Source organism: Odocoileus virginianus, chromosome 34 (assembly GCF_023699985.2).
Source record: "Odocoileus virginianus isolate 20LAN1187 ecotype Illinois chromosome 34, Ovbor_1.2, whole genome shotgun sequence".
Lineage (NCBI taxonomy): Eukaryota > Metazoa > Chordata > Mammalia > Artiodactyla > Cervidae > Odocoileus > Odocoileus virginianus.
The window spans coordinates 21,005,654-21,026,200 of NC_069707.1; the positions used below are offsets into that span (position 1 = coordinate 21,005,654).

The 20,547-nt window shown below is 41.3% G+C and overlaps 1 protein-coding gene across 5 annotated transcripts in view; it reads right to left on the reverse strand.

Annotated features, from left to right (window-relative positions):
• UTRN (utrophin) overlaps positions 1–20,547 on the reverse strand; it is a 546,437-nt gene that overhangs the window by 475,405 nt on the left and 50,485 nt on the right. For 3 of the 5 annotated variants that reach the window (XM_070461579.1, XM_070461577.1, XM_070461575.1), the window contains exon 1: positions 8,898–9,233. The exons of the other annotated variants lie outside the window; for them this stretch is intronic. In XM_070461579.1, the coding sequence (XP_070317680.1) occupies positions 8,898–8,991 (94 nt within the window). In that variant the 5' untranslated portion in view covers positions 8,992–9,233. Of the gene's footprint in view, positions 1–8,897; positions 9,234–20,547 lie in introns of those variants that run through there. 5 annotated transcript variants of the gene reach the window in all.

A 20,547-nucleotide genomic window follows, 5' to 3' on the forward strand; every position in this document is an offset into this window, starting at 1 on the left:
AATGTTTACAGATTCCGAAAGTAAGTGAACACTGGCTGCAAAGTACCAATGCCTCGCCGCTGGAAACCAGCAGCACAGATTAGCCTAACTCAGGCCACCCAGGGTCAGAATTCAGGTGGCTTCCCTGGTGGCTCAGAGGGTAAAGAATCTGCCTGCAAAGCAAGAGCCCTGGTTTTGACCCCTGAGTCGGGAAGAACCCCTGGAGAAGGGAATGGCTACCCACTCCAGTCTTCTCACCGGGAGAATTCCATGGACAGAGGAGCTTGGCGGGGTACAGTCCTCGGAATCCCAGAGTCAGACACAACTGAGTGACTAACACTAACCCAGACAAAGTATGCAAAGAGGACTTTAGAGCCTGAAAGGATGCTGCAGAAAACCGTCCCGCCTCCTCTCACTTGCACAGTCATCTCACTGGGAGAGCTTTTTCACATGCTAATAGTTTTCTCAATTTAGCCTACTTGAGTAGCAAAGTATTTGCGTCATACTGACTCTTGTTGCTTGGCTTTGACATTTTTTTGCTCTTTACTTTTTTGTCTTCTCTAGGATCAGCCTGCCAATAGGCCTGTCTCATGATTGTCAGTGTTTCCATTTTTAGCAGCCCTCAGGCCCCCCACCTTTCAAATGTTACTTTCAAACTGAACATCTAAGTCTGAATTAAGGAAACAGTCACTAAAATGAGCTCCTAGGACCCAGCTGAACACTGAAAAATTGATGCTTTTGAACTGTGGTGTTGGAGAAAACTCTTGAGAGTCCCTTGGACTGCAAAGAGATCAAACCAGTCAATCCTAAAAGAAATCAGTCCTGAATATTCATTGGAAGGACTGATGCTGAAGCTGAAGATCCGATCCTTAGGCCACCTGATGCAAAGAACTAACTCCTTGGAAAAGACCCTGATGCTGCGAAAGACTGAGGGCAGGAGAAGGGAAGACAGAGGATGAGATGGTTGGATGGCATCACCAACTCCATGGACATGAGTTTGAGCAAGCTCCAGGAGTTATTGGTGGACAGGGAAGCCTGGTATGCTGCAATCCATGGGGTCGCAAAGAGTTGGACACAACTGAGCAACTGAACTGAACTGAAGACAGTTCACTGATTTCCCCATCTGCACAGTGATGTCCCCATTGATGTCCCTCAACATTTATGTGCAGCCTGCAGGGCACACAGCGGTCCTAGACTGCCAGTGAGCGGAATCATTTAGTTTAAAACCTGACTTAAAACACCCAGTGGGACTTCCCTGGTGGTCCAGAGGCTAAGACTCTAAGCTCTCAATGAAGGGGGCCCAGGTTCTATCACTGGTCAGGGAAATAGATCCTGCATGTCACAATGAATATCCCACATATTGCAACTAAGACCTGGTGCAGTCAAATAAATAAATTAATTAATCAAACAAAAGCACTCAGCAATTATGACAGGACTCAGAAAACAGCAGGTCTCTGTAAGTATTCTCTGAATCATTTATTTTTGGCTCTTTTTTTTTTTCTTATCTTTTATTCTTAACCATGTGTAGCTGGGTTGAGGTTGACAGAAAATTGAGCACTACTCTAGGTAAGAACCAATGATGAGAAAAATAAAATTAGAAAGTTACAGGGAAATCAATGCTTACTTTCTTCCTAACACAAACCCAATATGATAAGAATTCTTCGTCATAAAACACCAGACAAATATTACCCACTGACTTTCAAATTATGGGAAGTAAATGTCAATTCTTTATTACAGTAATCAAGAGGGAGATTTACCTTCAACACCGTTCTTTTTTATTTGGATTTTATTACTTTGAGAAATTCTGCAGCATAAGGCCTAGCAACAAATTCAGTAAATACACAGGAAATTTTTTAAGGGTGCTCAGTTAATTCAAGCACAGACAAATTCTCAACATAAAGCATAAGATTTTTCTTGTAACAGCAGAAGAAATGGATAGGAAGTAGTTGGATGGATAAGAAGGATCCAGTGGGACACAGAGGAAAATGAGAACAGCTTTCTCAATCCACTTGCAAAATATCCATAACTTCTCAGCTTAAAGTCCATTACGATGAAATCCACCATGATTTTTTAAATGCACGTGAGTAAAGATGGAATGTAATCTTTAAAGAATCCACATGGTCAGGGATAAAATAGAGTAAGTATTTCATTTCACGATTTTTTTCCCTTCTCCAAATGTCCCATAAATCAGTGGACCTGCAAACACACACAAACTTTAATTTTCCTTTGCCTGCTGTAATACTAGTTATTCAGAGTTCGACAATAAATATTTGTTAACAATTAACTAAACAGTTATTAGAGTACCGTCAGATACCAGACTGCATGGGTAGGTCAGGGTTATCTAGGGAGAAAATGCATCCGATAGGGAAATACATTTCTTCCATCAAACAAAATCCAGGAGCTTCTAACAGCAGAAAGAGAGTTAATGCCTGAAAGTCAAAGCAGAAATTAAAAGCAAAGAATCCAGGAGTCAAACAAGAAAACAGGCCAAGTCAAAAGCCTGGAGACTCGCTACGGCAGCAGGTACCTAGTTGGGAGCCGGAGGGCTGGGCCAGAAGTCTGCGTTGGTGTGTCAGGAGGAGCTGTTTCTCAGAAGGTCACATGCACAGCTATCAGATGAGGCACTCCCACTGATGATATGCAAGTGACCTGGAAGACTTTGTGCAAGATACCTATCTTAAAACTGCAGTGGAGCCCAGCCTCTAACAGTATCCCGATCAATGGCATTAAAGTGAAATCTATCACGCTTCCAGACCATCATGACAGTTTTCCTCTATTTGGAGAATCAGTCCTCTCTACAGACTACAAAGCTTTTTCTATAAGGCACCAAAAGGCAAACAGGTCACACAGCATAGACTCCTGGGGGAAGCTGTGTACCCTTTCCCTTCCTTGCCTGCCTGCAAACAATACAAACCTTTCTGAGCAAATGAAAGTGAACTTTGAAACTAGCAAAACATTTCAGGCACCCTGCCACAGATACCCTCCAAGCAACTGCAGGCCGTCTGCCACCCTGTATAACTTGAAATTTCTTGCCACGTACTGGACCTGTGGCTAAATGAGCCCAGCAGAGAATTACAGCTTTGATGCTTTGATGTGAAAAATCACTAACAGATCTTGATCGAAGGATGAGAAAAAACTGGTAAATTTTCAGTACGATGGTCCATGTGGGGCCTCACTGAAACCAATATTATCCTCATTTAGCATCTAAACTGTATTTTTTTCCATTAACTTAAAAAAGCTCTACTATAATCTTTCCTGTGATTTACCAAGTAATGTTCAAGGGATCTTATATGCGTACACTTTTTTAAAATTTTTTCATTATATATTTTTATTTTGGGGTCTCCGCTGCTGTGTGGGCTTTTCTCCTGTTTCAGTGAATGGGGTTCCTCTCTAGTTGCAGCACTTGGCCTCAATTGCAGTGGCTTCTCTTTTTGGGGGCCACAGGCTCTAGGGCTCACAGGCTTCAGTAGTTGGGTACACAGGCTTAGTTGCTCGGAGGCACGTGGGATCTTCCCAGATCAGGGATAGAACCCGTGTCTTCTGTATTGGCAGGCAGATTCTTTACCACTGAGTCACCAGGGAAGTCCTTTCATGCATACACTTTTAAAGACTTAGAACAGCTCCACTATCTCCATTTTGCAAAACAGGAAACTAAGACTCAGGATACAACATAGCTGGGATTCAACCATGCAATTCCAAGTCCAGATCCTTTCTGATAACTCTAACATGTTCCACAAATTACACAGAACATGGGCTATTCTAAAAATAATCCTGGGATTCACCATCACTATGAAAATAAGTTATCAGGGTGTGAAAATGAAATAAAATAGTGAAGGCACCTAAATAATTACCAGTCTCAGCTCAGATTGGGATGATGACAGCTTCCACAGCTGAAGGAGAATGAGAAAACACAGAACCAAAGTCCAAAGACGCAAACTTCTGTCCCAGAGACCCAGAAATCAGGTTTGTCTTTTAGGTTGGAAGTTAAGCATCTTAAAACTCAAAATTCAAGTAAGTCATTCAAAATCTGCCATTTTGCATTAATTTCCTTTGAAATCAGTAGAGGTTTAAAAGTCAGAGATCCAAACACCATGGGGGTGAGGCGGGGGTGGGGGGGGGGGGGGAACAACGTATAAAAAGGCAATTCATTGAAGAATTTCTCCAAAGAGCCAAAAAATATATGCAGAGTTCAATTTCACACACAAACAAACACACACAATGCAAGTCCAAACAAATATATACTAGTTTTCATCTCTCTCCCTTTTGTAAATGACAGTTTAATAGTAAAAGCATATTTGCCACAGAAATTACCCAAATGAACTAAATTATATGTACACAGGTCATTATTGTTAATATTTTTTAAATGGGATACACTATGGCCAGATGGTTTCAACTTCAGTTTAAAAAGAAAAACTGTGCTTGTGGGAATTTAGACCTAAAAGTATACATTTGTATAATCACAAAAAAACAGTTGTGGCAGGACAAACAAAACATAACAATGATATGGAGGGAGAGAGGAATTGGAAATTTGCCACTCTATATAATTTCAATTCTGCATTGAATTTTTTAAGAAGGGACATGATTATTTAAATATATCACTAAAAATGAGATTTAGGATCAAAAATGTACTTCAATATAGAAAGTGAGAAAGTAAAAGTCACTCAATTGTATCCAAGTCTTTGTGACCCCATGGACTATAGCCTGCCAGGCTCCTCTGTCCATGGGTTTCTCCAGGCAAGAACACTGGAGAGGGTTGCCATTTCCTTCTCCAGAGGATCTTCCCTACCCAGGGAGCAAACCCAGGTCTCCTGCTGCCTGCAGGCAAATTCTTTACCATCTGCCAATGCTTCATTAACTTGAGGGTAACCCCACAGAGAGGGCCACACTAATTCCCATCCAGCTCACAATCCAAGTTTCAATACTTTCTGGTTTAGACAGAAAGTTTCTAAGCTGTGTTCCTTTAGCCCTGGACTAAAATTTCACTTTGTCACAATGGTAGGACTGGGCTGTGACTCATCTTCCTCTGCCAAACAATGAGAGTTCTAGTTCAGTGGGAAAAAACTACTTGAGCTGCCAGTTCATTGAACTGTTCAAATCAAGGTCAAAATATTGGGGCCAGGGGGAGGGAGTCACCAAGCCCAAATCCCACCTAATTCTCACACCAGTCTATCAGTGGCCTTCGAACCAAATCCTAAATTTGCCAACAATTAGAGAGGAAACACCTGGTACCCTCTAACTAGGGTCAAAGAACTGTAGTGAAACATGAAACCAGGACCCGTGTCATAATCATGCCTTTCAAGTAATGCCAAGGAAAACCACAACTAAAAAGATGACAGAGTGCACAGCATCAGCTTAAATACATTTTAAGTACCATTTTAAGCTTAAATACATTGTAAGTGCCATACCAACACACAATATTTGATTTTCCATTCCTATACTATAGATAGCAGGCAAAGTTTATTATCAACTGACTATATTTTTATAATTTTTACAGAACTTACTATTCCTTTTATTTACCTGGAACTGTTATTATAGCTTGCAAGGAGCTTTAGAACATGTTACCTAATTATTTATGACCAAAATTACCTGGGGGATGCTACTGATTGGGGACCCGTCTCAGAAGTTCAGTGACTTACACATGGATGGCACAGGCAACCGAGACCCGGGTCCCCTTCCTCAAACAACTCATTACCATGTTAATTACACTTCTCATTTCCCCCCCAAAATTCTTCAGTTCCAAACAACTCACTCCATCTACCCTTCACCCAAATGAACGATTAATTTCTCTCAAGCCTCAGCAAATTACATTCCACCTGCTCTCCCTAACCACTAACTCATTTTCTTTATAAACATTAAGATCAGCTAAAATTTCACAAGCCCTGAGAAGCTGCCTCAGACAAACCTCCCTGCACTCTGACCACTAAATACTCATACAGTCTTTATATTGATACAATGGGTGGGTCAGGCAGCCACTAATTCCCGGCAAAGATAATCACACCTCTTCCTTTCAAACTAAGCCTGGCGCCCAGAACCTCTGGGGCAACCTCCCTGTAGCGTCCACAACGGGCCCCACCCTCCACATTCAGACATAGGCACCTCCGCCCCTGATGAAATCCTTATTCCGAAGTTCTCCACTTGCCTTGCTTCATGAAGACACTACCATCTAGGAGTTCTGTCTCTTAAGAGTGGTCTGTTCAGTGCACCCCGAGCTGGCCTATTCCCCCGTGAGCTCTTCCAAGAGCTTCTTCCCAATGACAGCCATCTTCAGACAGACGAGAGTCTCATGGAACACACTCCTCTCCATCAGCTCAAACCAGAAACCAGGAGGTCTGGTCCTCACACAGCCTCCTCCAGCTCAGAGGAATTTGTTCATCCATCCAATCCGGAAGCAGAACCTGAGACTCCCCTGCTGACAGGCATGGGCTGAGTGTGGAAGGACAGCATAAGCTTCCTTCTTGCCCTTCTTCTGGAGCTTTCAGTCTAACAGGGAACCGTAACACTCCCGCATACGCTTCCATCTTGAATCCCCGTCAGAATCACTTGGACAGCTTTTGAACAGTTACAGAGTCAAGGCCTCAGTCTAATTATATCTAGATTCCAGGTGTGGGACGCTCCAGCACGCTGGTGACTCTAATGTGCATCCAAGGTTGGGGACATGTGAACCCATTCATCTAAAAAGGAAGCGACTGACACAGAGTTCTGTCAGCCTGAAGAGAAAGAGGAAGGATGGCAAGAAGAGCGAGGCCTCCCAGAAGTGGCTTCCTGAGCAGACCTAAATCATCAGTGCGTTGGTAGATGCCTACAACTCCAATAATTTTTTTATTTCACACCTTCAAGTCTTTTCTTTTTAAACTTACTCTCCTTCAATTAGATTATTTGCTAACATTTGGGCATTTGTGTACACAGACAACAAGATTAAGAAAAGGAAGTATTTTAAATATTTTAAAATGTAATGATTCTATACCAGAGATAGATAGATACAGATAATCAGATTTCAACTTACTGAGAGGCAAACACACTAAATTAGAGTTCCACATTTTAGAAGACAACACAGGGCAAAAGGATGGGCATTTTCAAGAATAACACTGAAAGGCTTACTTTCAACAAACATATATTTCAATTTATTCCATTTTATTACTTGTTTTGTTACTCCCTTTAGATTCTGCAAAAGTCATTTGAAACCTCAACCCCAGTAACGTCAACAGTTTAATGCAAAACACTTACAGTTTCACTCTTTCCACCTTACTTGAGGTCTGTAAATAAAGGATTCACCCCAAAGTTTAATCTATTATGGAGACTGCTTGAAGATCAAAAATAGCCACATATTGCAATGGAGTATGCCATCCATAAACATGCACTTTTTTATACCTTTATTTACAACAAAATCACTAAAGAGAGCTATCCTGTATATATAAGAAAATAGTAAATTAATAACAGCCAATAAGAAAAGCACCTAGGCCCTTACAAATCATATACACACTAATATTCTATTTTTATTAAAATAATGTCCCCTAAAATATATATTTTTTAAAAATGCTTTCTACTGTCCTTAAGCCTTTGGACTGATCACAGGGTAGGAAAAAATGCTATCTGAATGAATGAGAATTCATATTTAAAGCTGAAGTCTACCCGTATAAAGTTTGCTTATTATTTAAAAGTTTATTTGAAATTTTTCTTCTAATTACCTTCCTATTTCTGAGACCCTTGGAAGCAAGACATTACCGTGCAGACTAGCAGACAATGAAGATTATTCATGCTGGGAAAAGGAAGAGAATTAAGTGAAAGTCAAGAGATATATTTGAAAGGCTACAAGCTGCAATGCTGCTCTTGTACCTGAAGTTTAAATTCAGGTTTCTGACAGATATTTTAATTTTCTGTTGAGACCACACGGTTCTTTAAATAAGAGAGAAAAGTAACAGCCAACAAAGTGAATTATAGCATGCTGATCTCTTATTACACTTGACCAAGAAGCCAAATTTGCTAAGAAAACATGGGCTGCTCCAATCATTCTAGTTGAGAATTCACTCCAGGGAGAGGATGCCTACCAGCATTTACCACCACATTCACATGGAGTTAGGAGGGAAAACTTAAGAGGGAAAGAGTAATTCCAAAAGAAAGAAAACTATTTTTCAAAAAATTCTAACCAGTCTAAAAGTTGTTCCATACTAACAACATTCAAGCATGATATGTAAGGTCAAATATTACACATCACTTGAGTTTGTTTGTTTTTTTCCTCAGAAAGCTTATTTGACCAGAACATGAATATATAGATTAAACAAGATATGGACATCAGAACCAATCAGAAAAACTAGGTCCCCCTGAAAGTAAACTCCAGCGGCAGAAAAGTGCATGACCACATCTAACATGAAGTTCTGTGTCTGAGTTCTTCTGTACAAGACTGCCTAAACACAAAACCCCTTCATTTACAATCCGCCCAAAAGTACAATGTCTGATTCTCCCCTTAATCAGCTCTGAACCACTTTTAAAAGTAAAATACATTTTTAGTCAGCACAGTAAATCAAGTACAATCAACACTATCACTACACAACAGCAGAAAGGAAACTTTCTCTATAGGACAGAAAATAGTCAACACATAATAAGCTAGTCTGAAAATAATGAAGCACATTTGTCACAACAAATACATGCTTCCTTGTGTACTTTTTTTCTAAGAAGCCAAGAACTGGAAAATCATCGCATTCTGAGGAAAAGATGAAACCCCACAAAGCTGGTCCCGACTCCTCAGACTCCACACCAGATGCGACATCGGGAGGAACACGCCCGGTCGGCCCTGCCTCCAGACGCTCTACTATGTTAACACACTGGCTTCAGTAAGTGACTGAGCCCTGTCTTTGCTGACATCCTCTTTCCAAAACCTCACGGGGGGGAGGGCAGGGAGTCAGGCAAGCTGACAGACTTACCTGGTAAATGCTTGCCAGACGGGCGAGCTACGCGTCCTAGCACATCGAGTCTGTACTTTTTCCAGCGAAACGCGGTGGCCACCGGGCCGCTCATCACCTACATTTGCTTAAGTGACGAGGAAAAAGATGCAGAGGAAGTGGATTTTAACAAAAGCAGCCTGCGAACTGCACACTGGGATGTCCTGTTTCAGGGTGGCTTTTATTTTTCCCATGAGAGGATCTGACTAAAACCTAACTGAATCTCCTCTAAATACCAGACAGGATGTTACACTTCGCAGTTTGTGAAAACTCCTTAGGTCATTTTCTGTCACTGTTCTTTTAATTGTCACAACTGAGGGCCTTTGACTGTTTCTGATTCACTACAAAGAGATTATAACTTTGCTTCCTGTTTTTGACAGCCTCAGCTGATAAGGACACCTCCACCCACCTCCTTACCCACATGTATATAAATAGAGGCGTTTGCCCTGGGTATGCAACTGGGCTGAAGAGTTTGGTTATATATTAACTCTACTTCAAAGCATAAATTGAGCTTTTATTTCACTTCAATATGCATATACACCTTGGGAAAAATGGAACTCAAAAGAATTTCTTCTTAATTCCTTAGAGATTGCTATTATGGAAAAAAATACCTTCAACCATACAGAATCACAAGATCAGAGGTAACAGTTTTGACTCATATTTTCCAGCCTGTTCTATCTTATGTATTTGCCTCGCTCTTTTATTATCACTTAACACAGATGTTAGGTGGCTCAGTGGTAAAGAATCAATGCAGGAGTCACAGTTTCAATCCCTGCGTCGGGAAGATCCCAGGGAGAAGAAAACGCCACCCCTCTCTACTATACTTGCCCAGAAAATCCCATGGACAGAGGAGCCTGATGGGCTACAGTCCATGGGGTTGCGAAAGAGCTGGACAGGACTTAGCAACGCAACAACAACATACAGATGTCATCCACACACATACAACAGCAAGGAAATTCATGGCCCATAGTGCCTCATGGGCTTCTTTATTCCTGTGTAACTCTTTTTTCCTCTCCTGCTTTGAAACAGAAACTTTCGACTTATAAGCAAAGATTTTCATAATTTAGGTTCTCTTGTCAGGATACACAGAGACTGAAATCAGAAGACATCTCTCTTCCTGCTACTGGCTGAGGTACAGTCAGTCCCCACTCTCCTCTTCCTTATCTCTGTATTTTCTAAGACTAGAAACCATATGCCTGGCAAAACACCCTCTCTAAGCCTCAATATCCAAATCTGTAAACTGAGAGTAGAGACCTCACCTGTCTCGTGGGATTATGGTGAGGAGAGAAAGAGAGAAAAGCACAATGCTATGGATTAGGTCACATGGTCAAAGCCTGATTTTTTTTTTTTTGGTAACAGCTTTATTGAGATATAATGCACATAGCATGCAATTAACACATTTAAAGTACATAATCCAGTGGTTATTAGTATATTCACAGAGTTACGCATCCATCACACAATCAATTTTGGAACATTTTTCATCACCCCAAAAAGCACTCATTCTCCATCCTCTCTCTGCAACCCCCCACCCCAGTTCTATTGAACCATGAAAATCTAATTTCAATCACTATAGATTTGCCTCTCCTGAGCATTTCATATAAATGAAATCATAGAATATGCAGTCCTTTATGACTGACTTGTTTTACTTAGCATAATGTTTTCAAAGTTTCATTCATGCTGTAATATGTCAGCATATCATTTTGTTTTACAGCTGAATATTCTTTCTTGTATGAATATCCTACAGTTTATTGATTCACTTTTCAATTGGCGAACATTTGGGTTGTCTTTACCTTTCAGCTAACATGAATAATGCTGCTATAAGCATTCAGGTAAAAATTATTATATCAACATAAGTTTTCATTTCTATTGAGTATAAATACCCAGAAGTAGCATTGCTTGATCATATAATAGGAATTCTACGGTTAACCTTTGTAAGAACTGCCAGACAGTTTTCCAAAGTGGCTGCACCATCTTCCATTCCCTCACTAGCAGTACATGAAGGAATAGGAGATTAAAAAACAGTGGATAAAATCAGTGAAACCAAAAGTTGATGCTTTGAAAGGATTTTTTAGCTACATTGGCCAAGAAAAAAGAGAAAATACTCAAATTGCTAGCATCAAAAATAAAAGAAGAGAGATTACAAATGACATTTTAAAAAGTACAGGGACTATAAAGAAATTTTTGTATACTCAATATCTTATAATAACCTATACTGGAGAAGAACTTGGAAAAGAATATGTGTTTGTGTGTACATAGCTGAATTACTTGGCTGTACATTTGAAACTAATGCAACATTGTAAATCAACTTTACTTCAATAAAAAAATAATCTAGAAAAAAAAAATTCTCTCCATCGTCACCAACACCTATTGTTATTTAGTTTTTGGTTTTTTTGTTTTGTTTTTTTTATTATAGCCATCCTAGTGGGTGTGAAGTGATATATCATCATGGCTTGATATACATTTCCCTGATGGTTGTCAAAGCCCAAATACAAAAATGTATTTCAACATTTTAATCTGGTATAACACACCAGCTAAATACTGCTGGTGTTCAGATTATATCTCTAAGCAAGAGGCTGCTAAAGCAGTTGGTTTATCTTCTCCTACCCACGGGCTGCTTATGAAAACTTACAAGAAAATTAAATTCTAAATCAGTTGTTTCCACATGTCTTTCTATATTTGTCTTCTCCCTAAATAGAAACAGTCTCAATTAAAACAGCCTTTTATAAGTGAATAACCATAATTATTTATAGGAAGAAATTTTAGACAAGATTTAAGATTAAGGTTATTACAAAATTTTAAGGATGCCAAGAGGAACCAGTCAGGATTCTAGACACTACCAATATTTTCCCCTTTTCTCTAAAACATGTGATATTAAGAGGATAGTAATCATTCTAACTCAAAGGGCTTATCCAATAAAATTCAAAGAGATTATCTAATCCAAAATTCAAAAAATATAATCCAATCTAACTTGAGGGATTATCATATTTTCTAATTTGAAGTGTTTATCTAATCTAACTCAATCTCAAAGAGATATTCATTTTTTTCAGATTTCTGGTGTTTGAAAAAATTCATGTACAATGAAGTGAATTATTTTATTCCTAAAACATGCTATTTTAAATTATTTTTAATGCCTTAAAAAATTAAAAAGAATAAAGTCTACATAAAACACAAGAAGGAAAATGCGAAAAGGCTACAAGCTTTAAAAAAATAACAACTTTTTCCCCTGTTTTTCAATATAAGGCCTCAAGCCCCACAAGATGTATTAATAATATGATTCATTCATCTTCTAAGAAATTTTCCATGTCCCAAGGCTGCACTATGTAATCCATTGTTTTCGTTATTTCTTGGCATACAGCTGACTATGAAACTGACCGCTGAACTTTCCTATGTCAAATAGAACTTTCCATTGTGGGAAATTTCTAAAACAGTCATATTAAGCTAAGTGGAAATGTCATCAGAGTTCAGGAGCAAGTATGGCTTATATCACCCAGTACAATTTCTAAACCAGATTTTACACAGGAAAGGCAAACCATTGAACGAAAACAAGTACAAAGGCTACTTTGGAGTTTCTGTAAATACTTGGTGAAGAAAATCAGAAGCAACAATCAGTTTATCAAGGTTATCTGAAAGTTCTTCCAAAAAAAAGTCTAAAAGAAGGGCACTTTTACAAACTGTTCTGTAACGTCTACCCACTGACCCTTTCTTCTGCTAGATTACACAGTGTCCTCATTTCTAGTTCTCATGAAATCAATAGACCATTTATGTCCCAAGTATCTATCTAGGGTACGCACTTTCTTATTCAATCTGGTGTTGACAGCAGTAATCAAATTTTGTACATACCACTAGCTCTATTATAGCTCAGTGGCTACTGGCTGCCAGCCTAGGCCTGCTCTCACCCAAAAGGAGGGAGGAGAGCAGACTGCAGAGAGAATTACAGAACGCATCAGCTGAAACCACAGAAGGTGGTGTGGAAGTGAGACAGTGAAGCTGAGGCCTTCAAGACAAACCCTCCTCCCACCACAGAGACCCATGCTGGGCCCATCAGCACAGCCAAGCCCAAGTCACCCAACCTTGACCATTAAAGGCATTTTCTTCATTCTCTCTGTAATCTGCAAACCTCTGGGTTTTGAACATCTTATTACAACTTTCCGTGCAAACCAATGAACCTACACCTAAGCCTGCAGAGCAGCAGACAAAAGCCAGAAATAAACCACACCCTCCAACACAAGGGAGATGAAAAGTGAGGGAACGCAAGTGACAACACTTCCATGAACTGTCCAGACACAATTGGTTTCATGTTGTAACTCTTCTGTATGCACGTAAGCTAGGATCAAGGCTTTATCTTGGATCAAACATTTTTCAATTAATCTTCTTCTGCGAAAACAAGGCCAGCTTTTAAAAAAAAAGAAAAAGAAAAAATTGAGGCGGGATAGAAACCTGGAAGTCTACTTAACCTGCATTTTTAGAGTTAAAATCTCTAAGAAAACCATACTCCTGCCAACAGATATTCTCTGCTTAAAGGGAGCATGGATGATACCACGTCTTGCTATCTAAGGTTGGCTAAAGCAACTATTTCCTCATTTTTAATAACTTGAAATAATTTTAGACTTACCCAAAAAGTTGTAAAAAATTGTACAGGGTTTTCATAGTCCCTTCATTCAGCTTCCCCAAATGTTACCATCTTACAGAACCAGAGCAGTTCTGTCAAAACCAGAAAATCAGCACTGATGCAATACAATGAACTACTCCACAGATCTTATTTAAATGTCTCCAGTGCTTCCCTTTCTCTGTTTCATGATTGAACCCCAGGGCCTGCACACAAGCAACACTTCATAAATACATCCTTTCATTCACTCTCTAATGAATGTTTCTGATCCCCCACCAAAAGTCCTATTTTCTTTCATGTTGACGAGGTAGTTGCATTATTAACCATTGAGTGTTCCAGGCTAGAGATGCTTATTTCCTCCACCATTCTCTTCACAGCTAATCTGAGAGTCTTATCAGCCTCATCTTGTAAACACAGGTCAAACTGAGTTTCTCAATTCCTTGTCCAGAACCCTTAGAACATAGTGAAGTGAAGTGAAGTCACTCAGTCGTGTCCGACTCTCTGTGAACCCACAGCCTGTAGCCCACCAGGCTCCTCTGTCCATGGGATTCTCCAGGCAAGAGTACTGGAGTGGGTTGCCATTCTCTTCTCCAGGGGAATCTTCCCAACCCAGGGATCGAACCCGGGTCTCCTGCATTGAAGGCAGACGCTTTACCATCTGAGGCACCAGGGAAGCCCTTAGAACATAGAGGAGCTGCCAAATCAGAGCTTTTCCCACTTGAGAAAAGTTACATAGGCTCTGCATTCCGCTGGAGGAGCTAGTGGTAAAGAACCTGCCTGCCAATGCAGGAGACATAAGAGACACGGGTTCCATCCCCGGGTCAGGAAGATCCCCTGGAGAAGGAAATGGCAACCCACTTCAGTAATCATACCTGGAGAATCCCATGAACAGGGGAACCTGGAAGGCGACAGCCCATAGGATCGCACAGAGTCAGACACGACTGAATTGACTTAGCACAGCACACAAAACAGAAACGGCGAGATGTAGGGTAATTTCCCCCAATCAAATACACTAATACTTCTGCAGTAAATATGTGTGTTTTAGGAGGTAAGTGGGATAAGGAAAGATTTTAAAAGCATCCCAACACTTCTGGTCAAATTTTGCCCAAAAAATGAGCTCAGGTCAAGCTCAGGTTTTACTATCAAGTGAATTACAAAAACCTTTTCTTTTTCAGAGTTCTTTTAGCTATTATAACTGCAAATGAGAGTGTGGACCTCTACCAGTGAAATCTGTGGCTTCATGTGTCGCCCACCCACCTTCACACCACATCCTCTTTCACCTCCAGTGTTACCTCTGCCTCCAGGCTCTCTTCACTCCAATTAACCCTCCCACAGAGTCTCCAGGGTGACCTTTGTAAATTACTTGCAGCTCTCTAGCTTCAAAAATCCTTCAAGATTTCCCATGCAAAAAAAAAAAAAAAGGAGGTTGGAGTCTAATCTCCTGAGGTATATTTTACAAGGCTCAGTGGCACCCCACCCCAGTACTCTTGCCTGGAAAATCCCATGGATGAAGGAGCCTGGTAGGCTGCAGTCCATGGGGTCGCTAAGAGTCGGACACGACTGAGCGAATTCACTTTCACTTTTCACTTTCATGCACTGGAGAAGGAAATGGCAACCCACTCCAGTGTTCTTGCCTGGAGAATCCCAGGGACGGGGAGCCTGGTGGGCTGCCGTCTATGGTGTCGCACAGAGTCGGACACAACTGAAGCGACTTAGCAGCAGCCACCATCTAAGCCAACCCTCTAGACTATAACAGTGCTACACCCAAGAAGAAAACAGAAGGGAAAAAGGTGTAATCTCTGTCCTCAAGATGCTGCCAATCTAATTCAGTCTCTTGAATATTTTTATCAAACTGAAAATATAGAATGTAGCTTCTCCAACCATCAAAGGAATATGGGAATTTTTTTTTAACTCATTCTTTTCTAGCTAGGAAATTCTACCTTAGTTCTTGATCACATTAAAGATTACTAATACAATCCCATATGTTGACATGATAAGGATTTTTCACATGATTTTAACAACACATGTCTAAAAATACTTGCTATGCTACTGTTCCAAATACAAAGGGTAAAAGCCAGAAAAACTTTTCTGAAAACAAGCAAACCCAAAAAAGCAACGTCAAAGATGGTATTTAATGGGCTGAGTGAGTTCTCATGAGATTGTTTTTCCAAAGCACAAAGATATAAATAAAAGCTGAAACCATGTCTTGTTTCCATATTAGTATATTAATGGAAGTGAATGACATTATAACCAGCAAAATCATGTTAGAGAGAGCTAAACAAAAATCCCCACCACCAAAGAGCTCAGAATTTATCCCCAACCACATAGAGACTTATCTCTGATGCAGACACCAAAGAAAGAGGAAAGAAATCACATTTTAAGTATTTTGGTTTTATTTTCCAATGTGCAAATAGTCAGACACACAGAATGGTAAAAGTTTCTAGATACTGTATTTGAAAATAAAATTATAACCTTTCTTACAATTATCTCAGGAAAAGTGCACAAAAGCAGTGAGAGTAAGAGATAAAGAATAGTACCACTGAATCCCATAATGATGAGGGTAGAGAGAAGTGGTCGGTATATACCTGCTTCTCCCTACACCAAGAGAGGGGAAGAGGGTTCCCTCCCAGGGCTGTCTTCGTCTCACAGCAGACTGTGTGTGTGACTGTGTGTATGCACACATGGCAGGATTTTCACTGGCAGTGTTAAGTTACTTCCAAACAGAAGTGACAACTGCTATGATCCGACCGAGGTGAGGCATATGTGGCTGACAGCAGTCATGGTAGAACAGGCCAACACTGCATGGACATCGAGTGACGCCACCACTCTGTAAAAGCCAGGATCCAATCTGCCAGGGCCCTGGGAGAATCCTGTAGTGCCTGCTGCTTAAGACAGGGATTCCTGGGACAGCCACTCACGTGGCAAACACCTCACTCCAGCAGAAGGAAGGAAGGTTATCACCAGGGTTCCTTAGGGAGCAGGAACAGGTATTTAAGGAGACGTGAAAAGAGATGAATAAAACCCAGATGCTTTAAAAGAGGACTTGTAAAACATTACCAAACAAGAAAGAGGAAGGGAGTAATTTTCCTGAATTTTCTACATGTTCTATCAATCAGGTAAAAAATACACACTGTCATTTTTCATTTACCTTTGTATTGTCATCCTTTAGCATGGAGCCTGAAATGTTGTAAGGACTTAGTAAAAGGGCATTTACTGAAAGAAGAGACACAAGCTGATGTGGAAGACACCAGAACAAAAGTAAGAATGAACCAGGACAGTGAGAGGAACCCTGGGCATCTCTCACACCCACAAAGCTTCCACAACAAGGCCATCTGATGCAGAATGGAGGTACCACAGTCTATGACATGAGCAAAATCAAAAATAGCAGTTCTGGGGAAGACTCTGCTCTGGGGCAGACCACAGCATTGCAGAAAGGGATCAGGGAACTGTGACCAAGTGAGAAGGGTGCTTTCAGGAATGTAAAAAAGGATACATTTGGAAATAAAAGTGCTGTAAAGATAGAGGCAATATCATCGGCAACCTGCTGGGTGGAGCAAAGATCAGCCAGTGAGTTTTCTTGAAGTACATCTGATTGTGAGGAAAACTTCTCCAGGTTCTAGAAGGTTCCAGAACCCTCAAGCTTCATGGAAAAGTATAAAAAAAAGAAGCATGGGGATTATTCTTCATTGTTAGCTGTAAAAACATCTGGTGGGAGAGGTGACTTAAGTATCCTGGTGACTTAAAAAACAGTCACAACCTAAAAGTTGAGAGTTGTTATATTTGGCGGGAATTTTTGGACTTCAAGGCCAGGAGACAGCATCTCAAGTGACCCTGAGAGAACTGCTCCGAGGATACAGGGGAAGGAGTCAGGTTATATAGATACTTGCAACAAAGGGCAGGTAGTCTGAAGAACAAAAGTATTTTTGTGAATTAAAGAAAACCAGATTATCTCTAGTTAAGGAATTTAGTGCTTTTCTATGTATGGGAAGAGTCTGGGCTCACTGAAATCATTCCTTTCATATGCATCTCAGCTACCTGGGGCCAGTATCCCACGTTTTTGTTTTTTTTTTTTTTTCTCAGTGCTCACCAGAGGGAATGGCTGCTGGATCACAGGTATTCTTCTCCTTCTTAGTGGCCTTGAGGGCTGGAATCACTGATGACTGTGACATCCCAGTTTATTGACACATCAGGAAATACTCCATTTCTCACTCTCATAGGGCACAACACCCTATGAAGCTGGACATGTCACTCACAACACTTTTTCCTTTGGTCACCTGCAGTGACAATCTCAATTCAGTGTTTCCTGTGGAGCTCTTAGGCCCTTATGCAAATCTGAAGCTGTTGGCCACTCATTAGACATGGGTATTAACTTGCATGAGTCATCTGTATATTCAGCCTGCAGCTGATACCACACAAAGATAGTCCTGCCTACTCACGGCACACCCACCCCACTCCCATGTGGGAATAATCACCTACTGAGGGCTGGGAGTGGGGAGAAAATGAAGGATCCAGGTAATGATGAGGCAGAACCAATGCCAAAGAACTGACCTTGGCTATTTTAAATCCATTTCAGGATTTCTAGGATGATGAAGCTGCCAAGAGATATCCAGGTGCATGATACGGCACTTCAGTCATGTCCAACTCTTTGTGACCCTATGGACTACAGCCTTCCAGGCTCCTCTGTCCAAGGGATTCTCCAGGCAAGAATACTGGAGAGGGTTGCCATTTCCTTCTCCAGGGGATCTTCCCGACCCAGGAATCGAACCTGGGTCTCTTGTGTCTCCTGCACTGGCCAGCAGATTCCTTCTTTACCACTAGCACCACCTGGGAAGTCCAATAACCAGGTGAGGAACAGAGAATGCAAGTAATGGTTGTCAGCCCAGAACTTATGAGCCATGGGACTTATAAAGAAGATCCCTGAGCCTGGGCCCATGGGAGTCGGTCAGCTAACTGATTTGTTGACTTAGCACCTACTCTGTTCCACGCGGTGCAGACGAGAACTAGTTCCCAGGGCAGGCAGTGAGGCAACTGGAGAGGGAATGTGTGGTGCCCACTGTCACTCCCTCAGGGATCAGCCCCAACACAGGCTGGGGCCTGCCAAAGGGGAAAGGACAGGGCAGGGGCTGCCACAGAAGGTGGGAGCGAACACGACAGAGGCAAGAAATGCACGAACAGCCTGTGATTAAAGCGTCTAAGGAGTGACAGAGAACAGGGAGGGTGGAGCTCGGAAACAATACCAGAAGGTTCAAAAGAGAAAACGGCGATCCATAAAGAAGAGGAGAAGAAAGCCAGGCCCCTATTCCAGGGCTGCCCCTGACAGGAAGCAAGTTCTTCCACAGTTTGCAGGTTGGAACCACTTATGTGCCACTTCACACAAAGTTCCACTTTCCATAAAATCTCTCTCCTCCAGAGAATGTTCATGAGTAAATCCATCTATCTATAAAAAGATTTTAAAATGCAGCCAATAGAACGAACCTGGTTTTAAACGAGGAACGTGACACTAAAAATAACTTCCCCGAGGCTGCCAATTCAGTAGAGGGTTGGAACGACCCATGTTTCTATTGGAACATCAGTCTGTAATTTGGTCAGTAAAAAGTGACCAATTTTAGGGACCTCTGAACTTCAGAGTCCTTTCACATTTCTTTTCATGGATGCCTGCAAAATTCTTACAGGTGAAGCTGTGTCAGTATCTCAGCCTCTCTTTGAAAAATGAGGTAACTAAGGTTTCATAACACCAAGTTAGTGTTACTCGTTCAGTTGTGTCCAACTCTTTGCGACCACATGGACTATATAGCCTGCCAGGCTCCTCTGCTCATGGGATTCGCGGGTCAAGAATACTGGAGTGGGTTGCCATTTCCTTCTCCATTCATGACACCAAATTCATGCCGTGGGTGTTCTGAACCTCAGAGCTAACTCCCTGCCCCCAAGTATTTCCTCCCATCCCATCGTGGGCCTTCGAGAAGCAGCTCACTGGCTGTCAACAGCACTGCCTGAACCATCATGAAGCCCAGAGGTCTCAAAGTTGTTTCTCTGAGGGTAAATAATACTATATAATACTTCCTCTCTTCCTCAAAGTCATAGCCAAAAACCATACGAAACCAAAAGGAAATGCATGTTCCTCAACAGCAATTAGGTCCCAGGTATCAGGTAGCCGGCTCCACCCCCATCACAGTCCCAAACTCTGGATTAAACACAAGCTGCAGAATTTGAGGCCAGTCAATCGAGGTGAGCATTTCTGCAAGAGAATTTCAAAAGGCCCCCCGACAATTCCACTCCCCAGGGCATTAAAACCATAGCCTCAAAGGAACAAGATGGTTACTCTTCATCTGAGTTACTAAACTGAGTCCCTCCTCGCCGGAAAGAGGGGGCAGGAAAAGGAAATGAAAGCAAGTGACTCGAGGTTCTGGATTTCGTATGCAAGATTAGCCAGCAACAGGTGCAGCGTTCCGGTGAAATTAAGCGTCTCCAAACGCCTCTTGTCTGCACCGCACAAAGGGCCCAGGCACAGAAACCCAACATTAGCAGCGCTGTCAGAAGTGCAAGCCATCATCATTTTCTAGCCAGTAGCAATTTTGGGAAAAAAAAAAAAATTACCAGGCAGACCACAAAATATTTCTCTGCTGACATAAGACTTCTTTCACATTATCCTCTCCTGAAACACTGTAAAATAATTTCAACGTTGGTAATCGTAAGTCATTTTTTAGTGTTTGGTGACCACCACAGTGCCTGGTACAGAGTACGTGGGCAGTAAACATTTACTGGATGAATGAATGAAACCAACAGGTAAATAAGACATTGCCTTCACAAAGAACGATAACCAAAATCTTACTTTCAAAATAGTATATAAATGTATTTTTCCCCATTTCTCCAAGAAGGGAACAAAAGGCTGGAATCAGAAGCCAGGGAAAGAGATATCAATAATGAAACATATCAGGAGGTGCCAATCACCCAGCCACTGACTAAAGCCGAGAAGCCCTGTCTGCCGCCCCTTGAGATTAACATATCTGCAAGGACACTCTCATTTGG